The following is a 19700-nucleotide window of genomic DNA, read 5'->3' on the forward strand; positions in this document are numbered from 1 at the left end:
ATTGTCCTGTTAATAACTAATAATATAATCATTATGTAAAGCAGCCCGTGAAAGAAGCTCAATCGGCCCCAAGTAATACATTTTGGCCAGATAACATCATCAAGAGATATGCTGGACCCAGTCAGAGAGGTGTTTTTGGGTCCACATCGTGTCTATTGTCCTGTTAATAACTAATAATATAATCATTATGTAAAGCAGCCCGTGAAAGAAGCTCAATCGGCCCCAAGTAATACATTTTGGCCAGATAACATCATCAAGAGATATGCTGGACCCAGTCAGAGAGGTGTTTTTGGGTCCACATCGTGTCTATTGTCCTGCTAATAACTAATAATATAATCATTATGTAAAGCAGCCCGTGAAAGAAGCTCAATCGGCCCCAAGTAATACATTTTGGCCAGATAACATCATCAAGAGATATGCTGGACCCAGTCAGAGAGGTGTTTTTGGGTCCACATCGTGTCTATTGTCCTGTTAATAACTAATAATATAATCATTATGTAAAGCAGCCCGTGAAAGAAGCTCAATCGGCCCCAAGTAATACATTTTGGCCAGATAACATCATCAAGAGATATGCTGGACCCAGTCAGAGAGGTGTTTTTGGGTCCACATCGTGTCTATTGTCCTGTTAATAACTAATAATATAATCATTATGTAAAGCAGCCCGTGAAAGAAGCTCAATCGGCCCCAAGTAATACATTTTGGCCAGATAACATCATCAAGAGATATGCTGGACCCAGTCAGAGAGGTGTTTTTGGGTCCACATCGTGTCTATTGTCCTGTTAATAACTAATAATATAATCATTATGTAAAGCAGCCCGTGAAAGAAGCTCAATCGGCCCCAAGTAATACATTTTGGCCAGATAACATCATCAAGAGATATGCTGGACCCAGTCAGAGAGGTGTTTTTGGGTCCACATCGTGTCTATTGTCCTGTTAATAACTAATAATATAATCATTATGTAAAGCAGCCCGTGAAAGAAGCTCAATCGGCCCCAAGTAATACATTTTGGCCAGATAACATCATCAAGAGATATGCTGGACCCAGTCAGAGAGGTGTTTTTGGGTCCACATCGTGTCTATTGTCCTGTTAATAACTAATAATATAATCATTATGTAAAGCAGCCCGTGAAAGAAGCTCAATCGGCCCCAAGTAATACATTTTGGCCAGATAACATCATCAAGAGATATGCTGGACCCAGTCAGAGAGGTGTTTTTGGGTCCACATCGTGTCTATTGTCCTGCTAATAACTAATAATATAATCATTATGTAAAGCAGCCCGTGAAAGAAGCTCAATCGGCCCCAAGTAATACATTTTGGCCAGATAACATCATCAAGAGATATGCTGGACCCAGTCAGAGAGGTGTTTTTGGGTCCACATCGTGTCTATTGTCCTGTTAATAACTAATAATATAATCATTATGTAAAGCAGCCCGTGAAAGAAGCTCAATCGGCCCCAAGTAATACATTTTGGCCAGATAACATCATCAAGAGATATGCTGGACCCAGTCAGAGAGGTGTTTTTGGGTCCACATCGTGTCTATTGTCCTGTTAATAACTAATAATATAATCATTATGTAAAGCAGCCCGTGAAAGAAGCTCAATCGGCCCCAAGTAATACATTTTGGCCAGATAACATCATCAAGAGATATGCTGGACCCAGTCAGAGAGGTGTTTTTGGGTCCACATCGTGTCTATTGTCCTGTTAATAACTAATAATATAATCATTATGTAAAGCAGCCCGTGAAAGAAGCTCAATCGGCCCCAAGTAATACATTTTGGCCAGATAACATCATCAAGAGATATGCTGGACCCAGTCAGAGAGGTGTTTTTGGGTCCACATCGTGTCTATTGTCCTGCTAATAACTAATAATATAATCATTATGTAAAGCAGCCCGTGAAAGAAGCTCAATCGGCCCCAAGTAATACATTTTGGCCAGATAACATCATCAAGAGATATGCTGGACCCAGTCAGAGAGGTGTTTTTGGGTCCACATCGTGTCTATTGTCCTGTTAATAACTAATAATATAATCATTATGTAAAGCAGCCCGTGAAAGAAGCTCAATCGGCCCCAAGTAATACATTTTGGCCAGATAACATCATCAAGAGATATGCTGGACCCAGTCAGAGAGGTGTTTTTGGGTCCACATCGTGTCTATTGTCCTGCTAATAACTAATAATATAATCATTATGTAAAGCAGCCCGTGAAAGAAGCTCAATCGGCCCCAAGTAATACATTTTGGCCAGATAACATCATCAAGAGATATGCTGGACCCAGTCAGAGAGGTGTTTTTGGGTCCACATCGTGTCTATTGTCCTGTTAATAACTAATAATATAATCATTATGTAAAGCAGCCCGTGAAAGAAGCTCAATCGGCCCCAAGTAATACATTTTGGCCAGATAACATCATCAAGAGATATGCTGGACCCAGTCAGAGAGGTGTTTTTGGGTCCACATCGTGTCTATTGTCCTGTTAATAACTAATAATATAATCATTATGTAAAGCAGCCCGTGAAAGAAGCTCAATCGGCCCCAAGTAATACATTTTGGCCAGATAACATCATCAAGAGATATGCTGGACCCAGTCAGAGAGGTGTTTTTGGGTCCACATCGTGTCTATTGTCCTGCTAATAACTAATAATATAATCATTATGTAAAGCAGCCCGTGAAAGAAGCTCAATCGGCCCCAAGTAATACATTTTGGCCAGATAACATCATCAAGAGATATGCTGGACCCAGTCAGAGAGGTGTTTTTGGGTCCACATCGTGTCTATTGTCCTGTTAATAACTAATAATATAATCATTATGTAAAGCAGCCCGTGAAAGAAGCTCAATCGGCCCCAAGTAATACATTTTGGCCAGATAACATCATCAAGAGATATGCTGGACCCAGTCAGAGAGGTGTTTTTGGGTCCACATCGTGTCTATTGTCCTGCTAATAACTAATAATATAATCATTATGTAAAGCAGCCCGTGAAAGAAGCTCAATCGGCCCCAAGTAATACATTTTGGCCAGATAACATCATCAAGAGATATGCTGGACCCAGTCAGAGAGGTGTTTTTGGGTCCACATCGTGTCTATTGTCCTGTTAATAACTAATAATATAATCATTATGTAAAGCAGCCCGTGAAAGAAGCTCAATCGGCCCCAAGTAATACATTTTGGCCAGATAACATCATCAAGAGATATGCTGGACCCAGTCAGAGAGGTGTTTTTGGGTCCACATCGTGTCTATTGTCCTGCTAATAACCCTTATGAAAACGTGTCTGTTGTCCTGAGGCCTGAGGCAATAACCCAGTGTATACCCTCATTTGCAATGCAAACAGGGTTATTAGCAGGACAATAGACACGTTTTCATAAGGCCTCCAGGGTCGACAGAGAAGTTCCTTACTTTTCCCACCTTCCACTTGCCTCTTCCATTAATTCCCATAGTAATTTGTTATGGTTTGCATTGCAAATGAGGGTATAAACTGGGTCAAGATGCCAGTAGAGTAAATAGACCTTTATGTAGTAAAATTAAAATAAACAAATAAGACCTACAGCACTTTTAACATCCCATTACTCAACACTAGTGAGATTCATGTCGCCTACGGTAGGCTTACAGTATATCGGAAATAAATAAAAATATCCCGACATGGAGGTCTCCTGATTTAAACTTGTTGCAACTAAAATGCATTTGTAATAATAATCTGCATGTTTTGGCTGGATTGTGACTCCATCTTGTTCCTTCTTCCGCCAATGTTGTGACCCCCAATAATACAATTTTAAGGAAGATTCTAAATTAATATCTAAGGGACATTTTTCGTTAGGATCTGTGAGAATATCTAAGGGATTTTTATATCATTATAATGCAGGGTTAATAATAATAATAATAATCGCTTTGTTTAAAAAAAATAACAATATTTTGGAGATGATTTCATTTCAAATAACCGAAATAATAATCTGTATTTTGTATTTTTAATAATTTTAATTTTAATAAATTGTAATCTGAATAAAGGCACAAGGAATTTCTTGAACATGGGGACATTCTTACTAATTTGTAAATAAAACCAGTTTGTTATTTAGAAGTATTTATTTCTGTTTTTAGAGGGAGAGAAACCAAAAAGCCCACCGTGCTTATTTTTTGGGAAAATCGTCCGTCGACATTTAAAGTGTAATTCCCCAAGTTGTCTTTTAACTCCAGGATCACCAACAGTTTTTGATGTTGTTGTTGCCTGATGCAGGACTCTAGTGCCCGAGGAGAGACTCTCGGACAGAAAACTACCGATAGATTAGCGTTCTAACTCCCCTTTGCGATAGTGTGGTGCAGTGACGGAAGGTCGAGGCATAAACCGATAGATCAGCGTTCTAACTCCCCTTTGCGATAGTGTGGTGCAGTGACGGAAGGTCGAGGCATAAACCGATAGATCAGCGTTCTAACTCCCCTTTGCGATAGTGTGGTGCAGTGACGGAAGGTCGAGGCATAAACCGATAGATCAGCGTTCTAACTCCCCTTTGCGATAGTGTGGTGCAGTGACGGAATGACACCATCTACCACTAACGGTCGAGGCATAATCTCGTTACTTTTAAATGAAGAACCAAAAAGGTTCAGTCAATGTTATGCCATCAGAGTGGCAGTTGTCTTTAAGCCATAGATGAAGTACTAAGAGCCTGATGTCAATAATGTCTACACACACCATCACATACAGTGGGGCAAAAAAGTATTTAGTCAGCCACCAATTGTGCAAGTTCTCCCACTTAAAAAGATGAGAGAGGCCTGTAATTTTCATCATAGGTACACATCAACTATGACAGACACAATGAGGGGGAAAAAATCCAGAAAATCACATTGTAGGATTTTTAATGAATGAATTTGCAAATTATGGTGGAAAATAAGTATTTGTTCAATAACAAAAGTTTATCTCAATACTTTGTTATATTTGTTGGCAATGACAGAGGTCAAACGTTTTCTGTAAGTCTTCACAAGGTTGACTAAATACTTTTTTGCCCCACTGTACATATATATTTAGTTTTCCGGACTCTTGACATCGCTCGTTCTAATATCTCTATATTTCTTAATTAATTGATTTGTGTGTATTGTTAGGTATTACTGTACTGTTGGAGCTAGAAACACAAGCATTTAGTTAGATATTACTGCACTGTTGGAGCTAGAAACACAAGCATTTAGTTAGATATTACTGCACTGTTGGAGCTAGAAACACAAGCATTTAGTTAGATATTACTGCATTGTTGGAGCTAGGAACACAAGCATTTAGTTAGATACTACTGTACTGTTGGAGCAAGGAACACAAGCATTTAGTTAGGTATTACTGCACTGTTGGAGCTAGGAACACAAGCATTTAGTTAGATACTACTGAACTGTTGGAGCTAGGAACACAAGCATTTAGTTAGATATTACTGCACTGTTGGAGCTAGAAACACAAGCATTTCGTTAGATATTACTGCACTGTTGGAGCTAGAAACACAAGCATTTAGTTAGGTATTACTGCATAGTTGGAGTTAGGAACATAAGCATTTCGCTACACCTGTGATAACATCTGTGAAATATGTGTACGCGACCAAGAACATTTCATTTGATTTACAAACTAAGCATGTGTGTTTAGTGAGTCAGCCAGATCAGAGGCAGTAGGGATGACCAGGGATGTTCTCTGTTTAGTGAGTCAGCCAGATCAGAGGCAGTAGGGATGACCAGGGATGTTCTCTGTTTAGTGAGTCCTCCAGATCAGAGGCAGTAGGGATCACCAGGGATGTTCTCTGTTTACTGAGTCCTCCAGATCAGAGGCAGTAGGGATCACCAGGGATGTTCTCTGTTTAGTGAGTCAGCCAGATCAGAGGCAGTAGGGATCACCAGGGATGTTCTCTGTTTAGTGAGTCAGCCAGATCAGAGGCAGTAGGGATGACCAGGGATGTTCTCTTTATAAGTGTGTGAATTGGACCATTTTCCTGTCCTGCTGACCATTCAAATTGTAACGAGTACTTTTGCGAAAATGTATGGAGTAATATAGAACTGTAGTGGAGTAGAAATTGTAAAAAAATATGAATAGGAAAGTAAAGCACAGGTACCCGATATAGACTGACCGACTGAGTGATGACATTGACCTGCTAAGCAGTCGAAATTTTACTTTGGGGTGAAAATGTAGGGAGAAAAAGTACAGTAATGAGGTAAGAGTGAAAGTAATCAAAAATATATAAATAGTAAAGTACAGAGAAAAACTGTGATATTTAAAGTAGTACCTTAAAAGTATTTTCAATGAAGTACTTCCCACCACTGCATTTAGCAGCAGCGTTGTGTTGTGTGTTTCCTTTAGCGGTGAGGGTTTTGCCGATGTTGCCGGTGGTCCCGGTGGCTCCGGTGGCTCCGGTTGCTTCTGTAGTAGATCAACAGCATGCTGTCATGGCCCAGCAGCAACACGCCATCATGAACCAACAGGCCATCATTATGGTAGGATACGTCTAACTTATTAACCATCATTATGGTTCTGTAGGTTACGTCTAACTTATTAACCATCATTATGGTACTGTAGGTTACGTCTAACTTATTAACCATCATTATGGTAGGATACGTCTAACTTATTAACCATCATTATGGTAGGATACGTCTAACTTATTAACCATCATTATGGTACTGTAGGTTACGTCTAACTTATTAACCATCATTATGGTACTGTAGGTTACGTCTAACTTATTAACCATCATTATGGTACTGTAGGTTACGTCTAACTTATTAACCATCATTATGGTAGGATACGTCTAACTTATTAACCATCATTATGGTACTGTAGGTTACGTCTAACTTATTAACCATCATGATGGTAGGTTACGTCTAACTTATTAACCATCATTATGGTTCTGTAGGTTACGTCTAACTTATTAACCATCATTATGGTAGGATACGTCTAACTTATTAACCATCATTATGGTACTGTAGGTTACGTCTAACTTATTAACCATCATTATGGTAGGATACGTCTAACTTATTAACCATCATTATGGTACTGTAGGTTACGTCTAACTTATTAACCATCATTATGGTACTGTAGGTTACGTCTAACTTATTAACCATCATTATGGTACTGTAGGTTACGTCTAACTTATTAACCATCATTATGGTACTGTAGGTTACGTCTAACTTATTAACCATCATTATGGTTCTGTAGGTTACGTCTAACTTATTAACCATCATTATGGTACTGTAGGTTACGTCTAACTTATTAACCATCATTATGATAGGTTACGTCTAACTTATTAACCATCATTATGGTACTGTAGGTTACGTCTAACTTATTAACCATCATTATGGTTCTGTAGGTTACGTCTAACTTATTAACCATCATTATGGTACTGTAGGTTACGTCTAACTTATTAACCATCATTATGGTAGGATACGTCTAACTTATTAACCATCATTATGGTACTGTAGGTTACGTCTAACTTATTAACCATCATTATGGTAGGATACGTCTAACTTATTAACCATCATTATGGTACTGTAGGATACGTCTAACTTATTAACCATCATTATGGTACTGTAGGTTACGTCTAACTTATTAACCATCATTATGGTAGGATACGTCTAACTTATTAACCATCATTATGGTACTGTAGGTTACGTCTAACTTATTAACCATCATTATGGTACTGTAGGTTACGTCTAACTTATTAACCATCATTATGGTACTGTAGGTTACGTCTAACTTATTAACCATCATTATGGTTCTGTAGGTTACGTCTAACTTATTAACCATCATTATGGTAGGTTACGTCTAACTTATTAACCATCATTATGGTAGGTTACGTCTAACTTATTAACCATCATTATGGTAGGATACGTCTAACTTATTAACCATCATTATGGTACTGTAGGTTACGTCTAACTTATTAACCATCATTATGGTAGGATACGTCTAACTTATTAACCATCATTATGGTACTGTAGGTTACATCTAACTTATTAACCATCATTATGGTACTGTAGGTTACATCTAACTTATTAACCATCATTATGGTAGGATACGTCTAACTTATTAACCATCATTATGGTTCTGTAGGTTACGTCTAACTTATTAACCATCATTATGGTACTGTAGGTTACGTCTAACTTATTAACCATCATTATGGTAGGATACGTCTAACTTATTAACCATCATTATGGTTCTGTAGGTTACGTCTAACTTATTAACCATCATTATGGTAGGTTACGTCTAACTTATTAACCATCATTATGGTACTGTAGGTTACGTCTAACTTATTAACCATCATTATGGTAGGATACGTCTAACTTATTAACCATCATTATGGTACTGTAGGATACGTCTAACTTATTAACCATCATTATGGTACTGTAGGTTACGTCTAACTTATTAACCATCATTATGGTAGGATACGTCTAACTTATTAACCATCATTATGGTACTGTAGGATACGTCTAACTTATTAACCATCATTATGGTAGGATACGTCTAACTTATTAACCATCATTATGGTACTGTAGGTTACGTCTAACTTATTAACCATCATTATGGTACTGTAGGTTACGACTAACTTATTAACCATCATTATGGTAGGATACGTCTAACTTATTAACCATCATTATGGTACTGTAGGTTACGTCTAACTTATTAACCATCATTATGGTAGGATACGTCTAACTTATTAACCATCATTATGGTACTGTAGGTTACGTCTAACTTATTAACCATCATTATGGTAGGTTACGTCTAACTTATTAACCATCATTATGGTACTGTAGGTTACGTCTAACTTATTAACCATCATTATGGTAGGATACGTCTAACTTATTAACCATCATTATGGTACTGTAGGTTACGTCTAACTTATTAACCATCATTATGGTAGGATACGTCTAACTTATTAACCATCATTATGTTACTGTAGGTTACATCTAACTTATTAACCATCATTATGGTACTGTAGGTTACGTCTAACTTATTAACCATCATTATGGTAGGATACGTCTAACTTATTAACCATCATTATGGTACTGTAGGATACGTCTAACTTATTAACCATCATTATGGTACTGTAGGTTACGTCTAACTTATTAACCATCATTATGGTACTGTAGGTTACGTCTAACTTATTAACCATCATTATGGTACTGTAGGTTACGTCTAACTTATTAACCATCATTATGGTAGGTTAAGTCTAACTTATTAACCATCATTATGATAGGTTACGTCTAACTTATTAACCATCATTATGGTAGGTTACGTCTAACTTATTAACCATCATTATGGTACTGTAGGATACGTCTAACTTATTAACCATCATTATGGTACTGTAGGTTACATCTAACTTATTAACCATCATTATGGTACTGTAGGTTACGTCTAACTTATTAACCATCATTATGGTAGGATACGTCTAACTTATTAACCATCATTATGGTACTGTAGGATACGTCTAACTTATTAACCATCATTATGGTACTGTAGGTTACGTCTAACTTATTAACCATCATTATGATAGGTTACGTCTAACTTATTAACCATCATTATGGTAGGTTACGTCTAACTTATTAACCATCATTATGGTACTGTAGGTTACGTCTAACTTATTAACCATCATTATGGTAGGATACGTCTAACTTATTAACCATCATTATGGTACTGTAGGATACGTCTAACTTATTAACCATCATTATGGTACTGTAGGTTACGTCTAACTTATTAACCATCATTATGATAGGTTACGTCTAACTTATTAACCATCATTATGGTACTGTAGGTTACGTCTAACTTATTAACCATCATTATGGTACTGTAGGTTACGACTAACTTATTAACCATCATTATGGTAGGTTACATCTAACTTATTAACCATCATTATGGTACTGTAGGATACGTCTAACTTATTAACCATCATTATGGTAGGTTACATCTAACTTATTAACCATCATTATGGTACTGTAGGTTACGTCTAACTTATTAACCATCATTATGGTACTGTAGGTTACGTCTAACTTATTAACCATCATTATGGTAGGATACGTCTAACTTATTAACCATCATTATGGTACTGTAGGTTACGTCTAACTTATTAACCATCATTATGGTAGGATACGTCTAACTTATTAACCATCATTATGGTTCTGTAGGTTACGTCTAACTTATTAACCATCAATATGGTAGGATACGTCTAACTTATTAACCATCATTATGGTACTGTAGGTTACGTCTAACTTATTAACCATCATTATGGTAGGTTACGTCTAACTTATTAACCATCATTATGGTACTGTAGGTTACGTCTAACTTATTAACCATCATTATGGTACTGTAGGTTACGACTAACTTATTCACCTCCTCTCCTCTCCCTCCCCTTCCTCTCCCCCTCCTCCCCCTTCCCCTCTTCCCTCCTCCCCAGGCCCAGCAGATGACAATGCAGGCCATGGCTTTAGTAACATCCCCCATGACCTCGCCACCCACCTCCCCCCTCACCTCACCCCCCATGAGCCCCCTCCTCCCCCACTCCCTTCCTCCTAGCCCCTACACACATTTCCCCCCGAGCCCATATGCTAGCATCACTCCTAGCCCTTATGCCACTTCCAGTCCAGCCAGCCCGTATGCTGTCATGCCTCCCAGCCCCTATGCTGTTTCCCCTGCCACCTCCAGGTCAGCCAGCCTCCCTGACCCCTATCCTGCCCCCCAGAGCAAGACCCCTACACCCAACTCCACTACCCAGCCTTCCCCTGTCTACCCTGGGGCTAGCCAGCCCACCAGTCCTGAGGTACAGCCATATCCAGCCAGCCTCCCTGACCCCTATCCTTCCACCCAGGTGAGTTGATACGTACCTGAGTGTAGAACCTGTCCCCGTGGGAGAACCCATTGAAGAACCCTTCTGGGTTCCAAGTATATTCCTTTCCACAGAGGGTTCTACAAGGAAACCGAATGGGTTCTTCAAAGGGTTCTCCCATAGGGACGGCCAAAGAACCCTTTTAGGAAGCCTTTTTCCTAAGAGTATAGTACCTATACCTGCCCAGGTAACACTTCAGGTTGACTGTGGTGTATCTGCAGGATGTTAGGACTTCAGGTTGACTGTGGTGTATCTGCAGGATGTTAGGACTTCAGGTTGACTGTGGTGTATCTGCAGGATGTTAGGACTTCAGGTTGACTGTGGTGTATCTGCAGGATGTTAGGACTTCAGGTTGACTGTGGTGTATCTGCAGGACGTTAGTACTTCAGGTTGACTGTGGTGTATCTGCAGGTCAGGATGTTAGGACTTCAGGTTGACTGTGGTGTATCTACAGGATGTTAGGACTTCAGGTTGACTGTGGTGTATCTGCAGGTCAGGATGTTAGGACTTCAGGTTGACTGTGGTGTATCTGCAGGACGTTAGGACTTCAGGTTGACTGTGGTGTATCTGCAGGACGTTAGGACTTCAGGATGACTGTGGTGTATCTGCAGGCCAGGATGTTAGGACTTCAGGTTGACTGTGGTGTATCTGCAGGATGTTAGGACTTCAGGTTGACTGTGGTGTATCTGCAGGATGTTAGGACTTCAGGTTGACTGTGGTGTATCTGCAGGATGTTAGGACTTCAGGTTGACTGTGGTGTATCTACAGGATGTTAGGACTTCAGGTTGACTGTGGTGTATCTGCAGGTCAGGATGTTAGGACTTCAGGTTGACTGTGGTGTATCTGCAGGATGTTAGGACTTCAGGATGACTTTGGTGTATCTGCAGGATGTTAGGACTTCAGGTTGACTGTGGTGTATCTGCAGGATGTTAGGACTTCAGGTTGACTGTGGTGTATCTGCAGGACGTTAGGACTTCAGGTTGACTGTGGTGTATCTGCAGGACGTTAGGACTTCAGGTTGACTGTGGTGTATCTGCAGGACAGGATGTTAGGACTTCAGGTTGACTGTGGTGTATCTGCAGGATGTTAGGACTTCAGGTTGACTGTGGTGTATCTGCAGGTCAGGGTGTTAGGACTTCAGGTTGACTGTGGTGTATCTGCAGGATGTTAGGACTTCAGGTTGACTGTGGTGTATCTGCAGGATGTTAGGACTTCAGGTTGACTGTGGTGTATCTGCAGGTCAGGATGTTAGGACTTCAGGTTGACTGTGGTGTATCTGCAGGATGTTAGGACTTCAGGTTGACTGTGGTGTATCTGCAGGATGTTAGGACTTCAGGTTGACTGTGGTGTATCTGCAGGTCAGGATGTTAGGATTTCAGGTTGACTGTGGTGTATCTGCAGGACGTAAGGACTTCAGGATGACTGTGATGTATCTGCAGGATGTTAGGACTTCAGGTGTGTGTTGTGTGGCTCCCTCCTCCTCAGGCCACGACCGCAGGTAAAGACGCGGTTCCTCATCAGAAGTCTCCAGCCTTCCCGATCAACAAGGAACCTGCCAGGAAGTTTGGTAATTCATTCATTAATAACATCACATGATTTTCTATGATTATATATTACTATATTATAATCATTATATGATTTGTAACAATCAGACATTATATGATATATACCACAATCAGACATCACATGATATATACCACAATCAGACATCACATGATATATGTGCTTCTACACCTGCATTGCTTGCTGTTTGGGGTTTTAGGCTGGGTTTCTGTACAGCACTTTGAGATATCAGCTGATGTACGAAGGGCTATATAAATACATTTGATTTTGATATACCACAATCAGACATCACATGATATATACCACAATTAGACATCACATGATATATACCACAATTAGACATCACATGATATATACCACAATTAGACATCACATGATATATACCACAATCAGACATCACATGATATATAACACAATCAGACATCACATGATATATACCACAATCAGACATCATATGATATATACCACAATCAGACATCACATGATATATACCACAATTAGACATCACATGATTTATAACAATCAGACATCACATGATATATACCACAATCAGACATCACATGATATATACCACAATCAGACATCACATGATTTATAACAATCAGACATCACATGATATATACCACAATCAGACATCATATGATATATACCACAATCAGACATCACATGATATATACCACAATCAGACATCATATGATATATACCACAATCAGAAATCACATGATATATACCACAATCAGACATCACATGATTTATAACAATCAGACATCACATGATATATACCACAATCAGACATAATATGATATATACCATAATCAGACATCACATGATATATACCACAATCAGACATCATATGATATATACCACAATCAGACATCACATGATTTATAACAATCAGACATCACATGATATATAACACAATCAGACATCACATGATATATAACACAATCAGACATCACATGATATATACCACAATCAGACATCACATGATTTATAACAATCAGACATCACATGATATATACCACAATCAGACATCATATGATATATACCACAATTAGACATCACATGATATATAACACAATCAGACATCACATGATATATACCACAATCAGACATCACATGATTTATAACAATCAGACATCACATGATATATACCACAATCAGACATCATATGATATATACCACAATTAGACATCACATGATATATAACACAATCAGACATCACATGATATATACCACAATCAGACATCACATGATATATAACACAATCAGACATCACATGATATAGACCACAATCAGACATCACATGATATATACCACAATCAGACATCACATGATATATAACACAATCAGACATCACATGATTTATAACAATCAGACATCACATGATATATACCACAATCAGACATCACATGATTTATAACAATCAGACATCACATGATATATACCACAATCAGACATCACATGATATATAACACAATCAGACATCACATGATATATACCACAATCAGACATCACATGATTTATAACAATCAGACATCACATGATATATACCACAATCAGACATCATATGATATATACCACAATTAGACATCACATGATATATAACACAATCAGACATCACATGATATATACCACAATCAGACATCACATGATTTATAACAATCAGACATCACATGATATATACCACAATCAGACATCATATGATATATACCACAATTAGACATCACATGATATATACCACAATCAGACATCACATGATATATACCACAATCAGACATCACATGATTTATAACAATCAGACATCACATGATATATACCACAATCAGACATCATATGATATATACCACAATTAGACATCACATGATATATACCACAATCAGACATCACATGATATATACCACAATCAGACATCATATGATTTATAACAATCAGACATTACCAGTGACCAGTCCTTTCTGCCCTGTGGTGACCAGTCCTCTCTCCCCAGTGGTGACCAGTCCTCTCTCCCCAGTGGTGACCAGTCCTCTCTCCCCAGTGGTGACCAGTCCTCTCTCCCCAGTGGTGACCAGTCCTCTCTCCCTAGTGGTGACCAGTCCTCTCTCCTCAGTGGTGACCAGTCCTCTCTCCCCAGTGTTGACCAGTCTTCTCTCCCCAGTGGTGACCAGTCATCTCTCCCCAGTGGTGACCAGTCCTCTCTCCCCAGTAGTAACCAGTCATCTCTCCCCAGTGGTGACCAGTCCTGCTCCCCAGTGGTGACCAGTCCTCTCTCCCCAGTGGTGACCAGTCTTCTCTCCCCAGTAGTAACCAGTCCTCTCTCCCCAGTGGTGACCAGTCCTGCTCCCCAGTGGTGACCAGTCCTCTCTCCCCTGTGGTGGCCAGTCCTCTCTCCCCAGTGGTGACCAGTCCTCTCTCCCCAGTGGTGACCAGTCCTCTCTCCCCAATGGTGACCAGTCCTCTCTCCCCAGTGGTGACCAGTCTTCTCTCCTCAGTGGTGACCAGTCCTCTCTCCCCAGTGGTGACCAGTCCTCTCTCCCCAGTGGTGACCAGTCTTCTCTCCCCAGTGGTGACCAGTCCTTTCTGCCCTGTGATGACCAGTCCTCTCTCCCCAGTAGTAACCAGTCCTCTCTCCCCAGTAGTAACCAGTCCTCTCTCCCCAGTGGTGACCAGTCCTTTCTCCCCAGTGGTGACCAGTCTTCTCTCCCTAGTGGTGACCAGTCCTCTCTCACCAGTGGTGACCAGTCCTCTCTCCCCAGTAGTAACCAGTCCTCTCTCCCCAGTAGTAACCAGTCCTAGCTCCCCAGTGGTGACCAGTCCTCTCCCAAGTGGTGACCAGTCCTCTCTCTCCCTATGTGATGTGTAGCCCCGGTGGTGACCAGTCCTGCTCCCCCTGCTGCTGAGGTGGTGAAGTCATCAGTGTTGCCTCAGGTAGACATCGTACCCAGCAGTAACATCAAGGATATCATCAGACAGTACGACTCTCCTCCGCCCGTGACTGATACCCTACCGCCCGGCAAGAGGTCAGAGGTCACACACACACAGTGCTCAGCATCATGAAAATTCTATTCTGACTCCAGACTACTCTGCTTCTATTCAGTTTCCATTCAGCTTCTATTAAATTTGCAAAATATTCTATTCATCCTTATTCAGTCTGTTTTATCCAGGCATTCTTTATTTCCTTTTATTTCACCTTTATTTAACCAGGTATTTATATATTATATATACAACCCTAACCCTTTATTTAACCAGGTATTTATATATATAACCCTAACCCTTTATTTAACCAGGTATTTATATATATAACCCTAACCCTTTATTTAACCAGGTATTTATATATTATATATACAACCCTAACCCTTTATTTAACCAGGTATTTATATATATAACCCTAACCCTTTATTTAACCAGGTATTTATATATATAACCCTAACCCTTTATTTAACCAGGTATTTATATATATAACCCTAACCCTTTATTTAACCAGGTATTTATATATATAACCCTAACCCTTTATTTAACCAGGTATTTATATATATAACCCTAACCCTTTATTTAACCAGGTATTTATATATTATATATACAACCCTAACCCTTTATTTAACCAGGTATTTATATATATAACCCTAACCCTTTATTTAACCAGGTATTTATATATATAACCCTAACCCTTTATTTAACCAGGTATTTATATATATATATACAACCCTAACCCTTTATTTAACCAGGTATTTATATATACAACCCTAACCCTTTATTTAACCAGGTATTTATATATATAACCCTAACCCTTTATTTAACCAGGTATTTATATATATATATACAACCCTAACCCTTTATTTAACCAGGTATTTATATATACAACCCTAACCCTTTATTTAACCAGGTATTTATATATATATAACCCTAACCCTTTATTTAACCAGGTAGGTTAGTTGAGAACAAGTTCTCGTTTACAACTGCGACCTGGCCAAGATAAAGCAAAGCAGTGCAGAGATACTCAGCAATAAAATAAATAACAATATGGGGATGAAGTAGTTGGGTGTGCTATTTAGAGATGGGCTATGTACAGGTGCAGTGATCTGTGATCTGCTCTGACAGCTGATGCTTAAAGTTAGTGAGGGAGATGTGAGTCTCCAGCTTCAGAGATTTTTGTAGTTCTTTCCAATCACTGGCAGCAGAGAACTGGAATGAAAGGCGGCCAAAGGAGGTGTTGGCTTTGGGGATGACCAGTGAGATATACCTGCTGGAGTGAGTGCTATGGGTGGATGCTGCTATGGTGACCAGTGAGCTGAGATAAGGCGGGGCTTTACCTAGCAGAGACTTGTAGATGACCTGGAGCCAGTAGATTTGGCGACGAATATGAAGCGAGGGACAGCCAATGAGAACATACAGGTCGCAGTGGTGGGTAGTATATGGGGCTTTGGTGATGAAACGGATGGGACTCTGATAGACTGCATCCAATTTGCTGAGTAGTGTGTTGGAGGCTATTTTGTAAATTACATCGCTGAAGTCAAAGATCGGTAGGATAGTCAGTTTTACGAGGGTATGTTTGGCAGCGTGAGTGAATGATGTTTTGTTGTGAAATAGGAAGCCAATTCTAGATTTAATTTTGGATTGGAGATGCTCAATATGAGTCCGGAAGGAGAGGGTTATGGGGGAGTCTTGGACAACTTGCTGTGGGGGGTGCAGAGCTGTTGACCGGGGTAGGGGTAGCCAGGTGGAAAGCATGGCCAGCAGTAGAAAGGGTGGAGGTGCTCTTATTCTCCATGGACTTTTTGGAGTTTGTAATACAGGATGCATATTCCTGTTTGAAAAAGCCTTGGCTTTTCTAACTGTCTGTGTATATTGGTTTCTAACTTCCCTGAAAAGTTGCATATCACGGGGGCTATTCAATGCTAATGCAGAATGCCATAGGATGTTTTTGTGCTGGTCGAGGACAGTCAGGTCTGGAGTGAAACAAGGGCTATATCTGTTCCTGGTTCAACATTTTTTTAAAGGGGCATGCTTATTTAAGATGGTGAGGAAGGCATTTTTAAAGAATAACCAGGCATCCTCTACTGACGGGATGAGGTCAATATCCTTCCAGGATACCCGGGCCAAGTCGATTAGAAAGGCCTGCTTGCTGAAGTGTTTAATGGAGCGTTTGTCAGTGATGAGTGGAGGTCGTTTAAACGGGGATGCAGGCAATGAGGGTGCCGTTTGGGGCTGTTCGGTAGTCACTACTACGCTAGGCGAGCAGGGGACACAGCGTTCAGAAAAGTTAGTGGGCCGGGGATAGTAGATGGTTCTGCAGCGACATTGTAACAGAATAGCCTGTTGAGACCACATCAGGCGATCACGTCGGCAGTCCAGTCGTGATGGATCGGCGGGGCTCCGTGTCGAAAATAAAGGGTCAGGGCCAATTGGCAAAGGAGGTATTGTAGCCCTAGAATTTGCTGGTATATGGGTCTAGCTCGGGGCTAGCTCAAGGCTAACTGGTGCTTGCTTCGGGACGGAGCCGTTAGCTAACAGTAGCCAGTCGTTTGCAGCTAGCTAGCTGCGATGATCCGGAGTAATGATCCGGAGCGGCAGGAATCCGGTGATGTGGTAGAGAGAAGCAGTCCGATATGCTCTGGGTTGATATTGCGCTGTGCAGACTGGCAGGTGATTGTCCGAGCTAAGAATGGCTGGTCAGTCAGTCTTATTTAGTCTTATTCAGTCGTATTCAGTCTTATTCAGTCATATTCAGTCAGTCTTATTTAGTCTTATTTAGTCGTATTCAGTCGTCTTCCATCAGTCTTATTCAGTCAGTCTTATTCAGTCATATTCAGTCAGTCTTATTTAGTCTTATTTAGTCAGTCTTATTTAGTCAGTCTTATTCCATCAGTCTTATTCAGTCAGTCTTATTCAATCAGTCTTATTCAGTCAGTCTTATTCAGTCAGTCTTAGTCAGTCAGTCTTATTCAGTCAGTCTGATTCAGTCAGTCTTATTTAGTCTTATTCAGTCAGTCTTATTCAGTCAGTCTTATTTCGTCTTATTCATTCAATCTTATTTAGTCAGTCTTGTTCAGTCAGTCTTATTCAGTCAGTCTTATTCCGTCAGTCTTATTCAATCAGTCTTATTTAGTCTTATTCAGTCAGTCTTATTCAGTCAGTCTTATTCAATCAGTCTTATTCAGTCAGTCTTATTCAGTCATTCTTATTTAGTATTATTCAGTCAGTCTTATTCAGTCAGTCTTATTTCGTCTTATTCAGTCAGTCTTATTCAGTCTTATTCAGTCAGTTTTATTCAGTCAGTCTTATTTAGTCAGTCTATTTAGTCTTATTCAGTCAGTCGTTTTCAGTTATATTCAGTCCTCATGTCCTCTATGTGTAGGAGACCAGAGGGGAAGTTTATGAAGATGCAGAATCCTCGTGATGAAGCTCTACAGATCCTCAAACCTCAGATGGACAACCCACCACCACAGGTGCACTCACACACACACACACACACGCACACACACACACACACACACACACACACACACACACACACACACACACACACACACACACACACACACACACACACACACACACACACACACACACACACACACTCTCTCACACACACACACGCACTCACATTCCCACTCTCTCACACACTCCCACTCTCTCACACACACACTCTCTCACACACACACTCACACACTCTCTCACACACACACTCACACTCTCTCACACTCTCTCACACACACTCTCACACACACACTCACACGCTCACACACTCACACAGAGATAAACATTTACCCAGCACTCTGGTATCTCTTTCCAGCCCAAGCGTCCGTTAGGCCCAAGCCCCTCTGCGATGGCTCTAAAGGAAGCAGGGATTAACCCCACCAAGAGGGCCAAGAAGAGGGTCCCTGAACGCCCTCAACCACTCCCTCTACCAGGTACAACACTGACAGACAGTTTGATGTGTGGCTGGTTGTTGATTGACAGCTCTAAAGAACCAATGACTATGGATAGTTGTTTAGTGACAACTCTTAGGGCCAATGGCTGTGTCTGTGATAGAGTGACAGCTCTAAGAACCAATGGCTGTGTGTGTAGTTGCTGATTGACAGATCCAAGAACCAATGGCTGTGGCTATGTGTCAATGACAATTATAAGAACCAATGGCTGTGTGTCTCGTTGTTGAATGACATCTCTAAGGACCAACGGCTGTGTGTGACTGTTGAGTGACAGCTCAAACATCCAACTACTGTGTGTTTGTCTTGAGTGACAGCTCTTTGAGCCAATGGCTGTGTGTTGGTGTGGAGTGACAGCTCTTTGAGCCAATGGCTGTGTGTCTGGTTGTTGAGTG

At 40.2% G+C, this 19700-nt stretch overlaps 1 protein-coding gene across 1 annotated transcript in view; it reads left to right on the plus strand.

The window, feature by feature from the left end:
- LOC109885779 (unconventional myosin-XV-like) overlaps positions 1-19700 on the plus strand; it is a gene marked incomplete at its 3' end in the record, with an annotated part of 48499 nt that overhangs the window by 25246 nt on the left and 3553 nt on the right. Inside the window, exons 7-12 of the mRNA XM_031816621.1 lie at positions 6310-6443; positions 10388-10798; positions 12302-12383; positions 15243-15399; positions 18735-18825; positions 19173-19290. Coding sequence (XP_031672481.1) covers positions 6310-6443; positions 10388-10798; positions 12302-12383; positions 15243-15399; positions 18735-18825; positions 19173-19290 — 993 coding nt within the window. The remainder of the gene's footprint in view (positions 1-6309; positions 6444-10387; positions 10799-12301; positions 12384-15242; positions 15400-18734; positions 18826-19172; positions 19291-19700) is intronic.

This window comes from Oncorhynchus kisutch, unplaced genomic scaffold (genome assembly GCF_002021735.2).
Source record: "Oncorhynchus kisutch isolate 150728-3 unplaced genomic scaffold, Okis_V2 scaffold839, whole genome shotgun sequence".
Classification (NCBI taxonomy): Eukaryota; Metazoa; Chordata; class Actinopteri; order Salmoniformes; family Salmonidae; genus Oncorhynchus; species Oncorhynchus kisutch.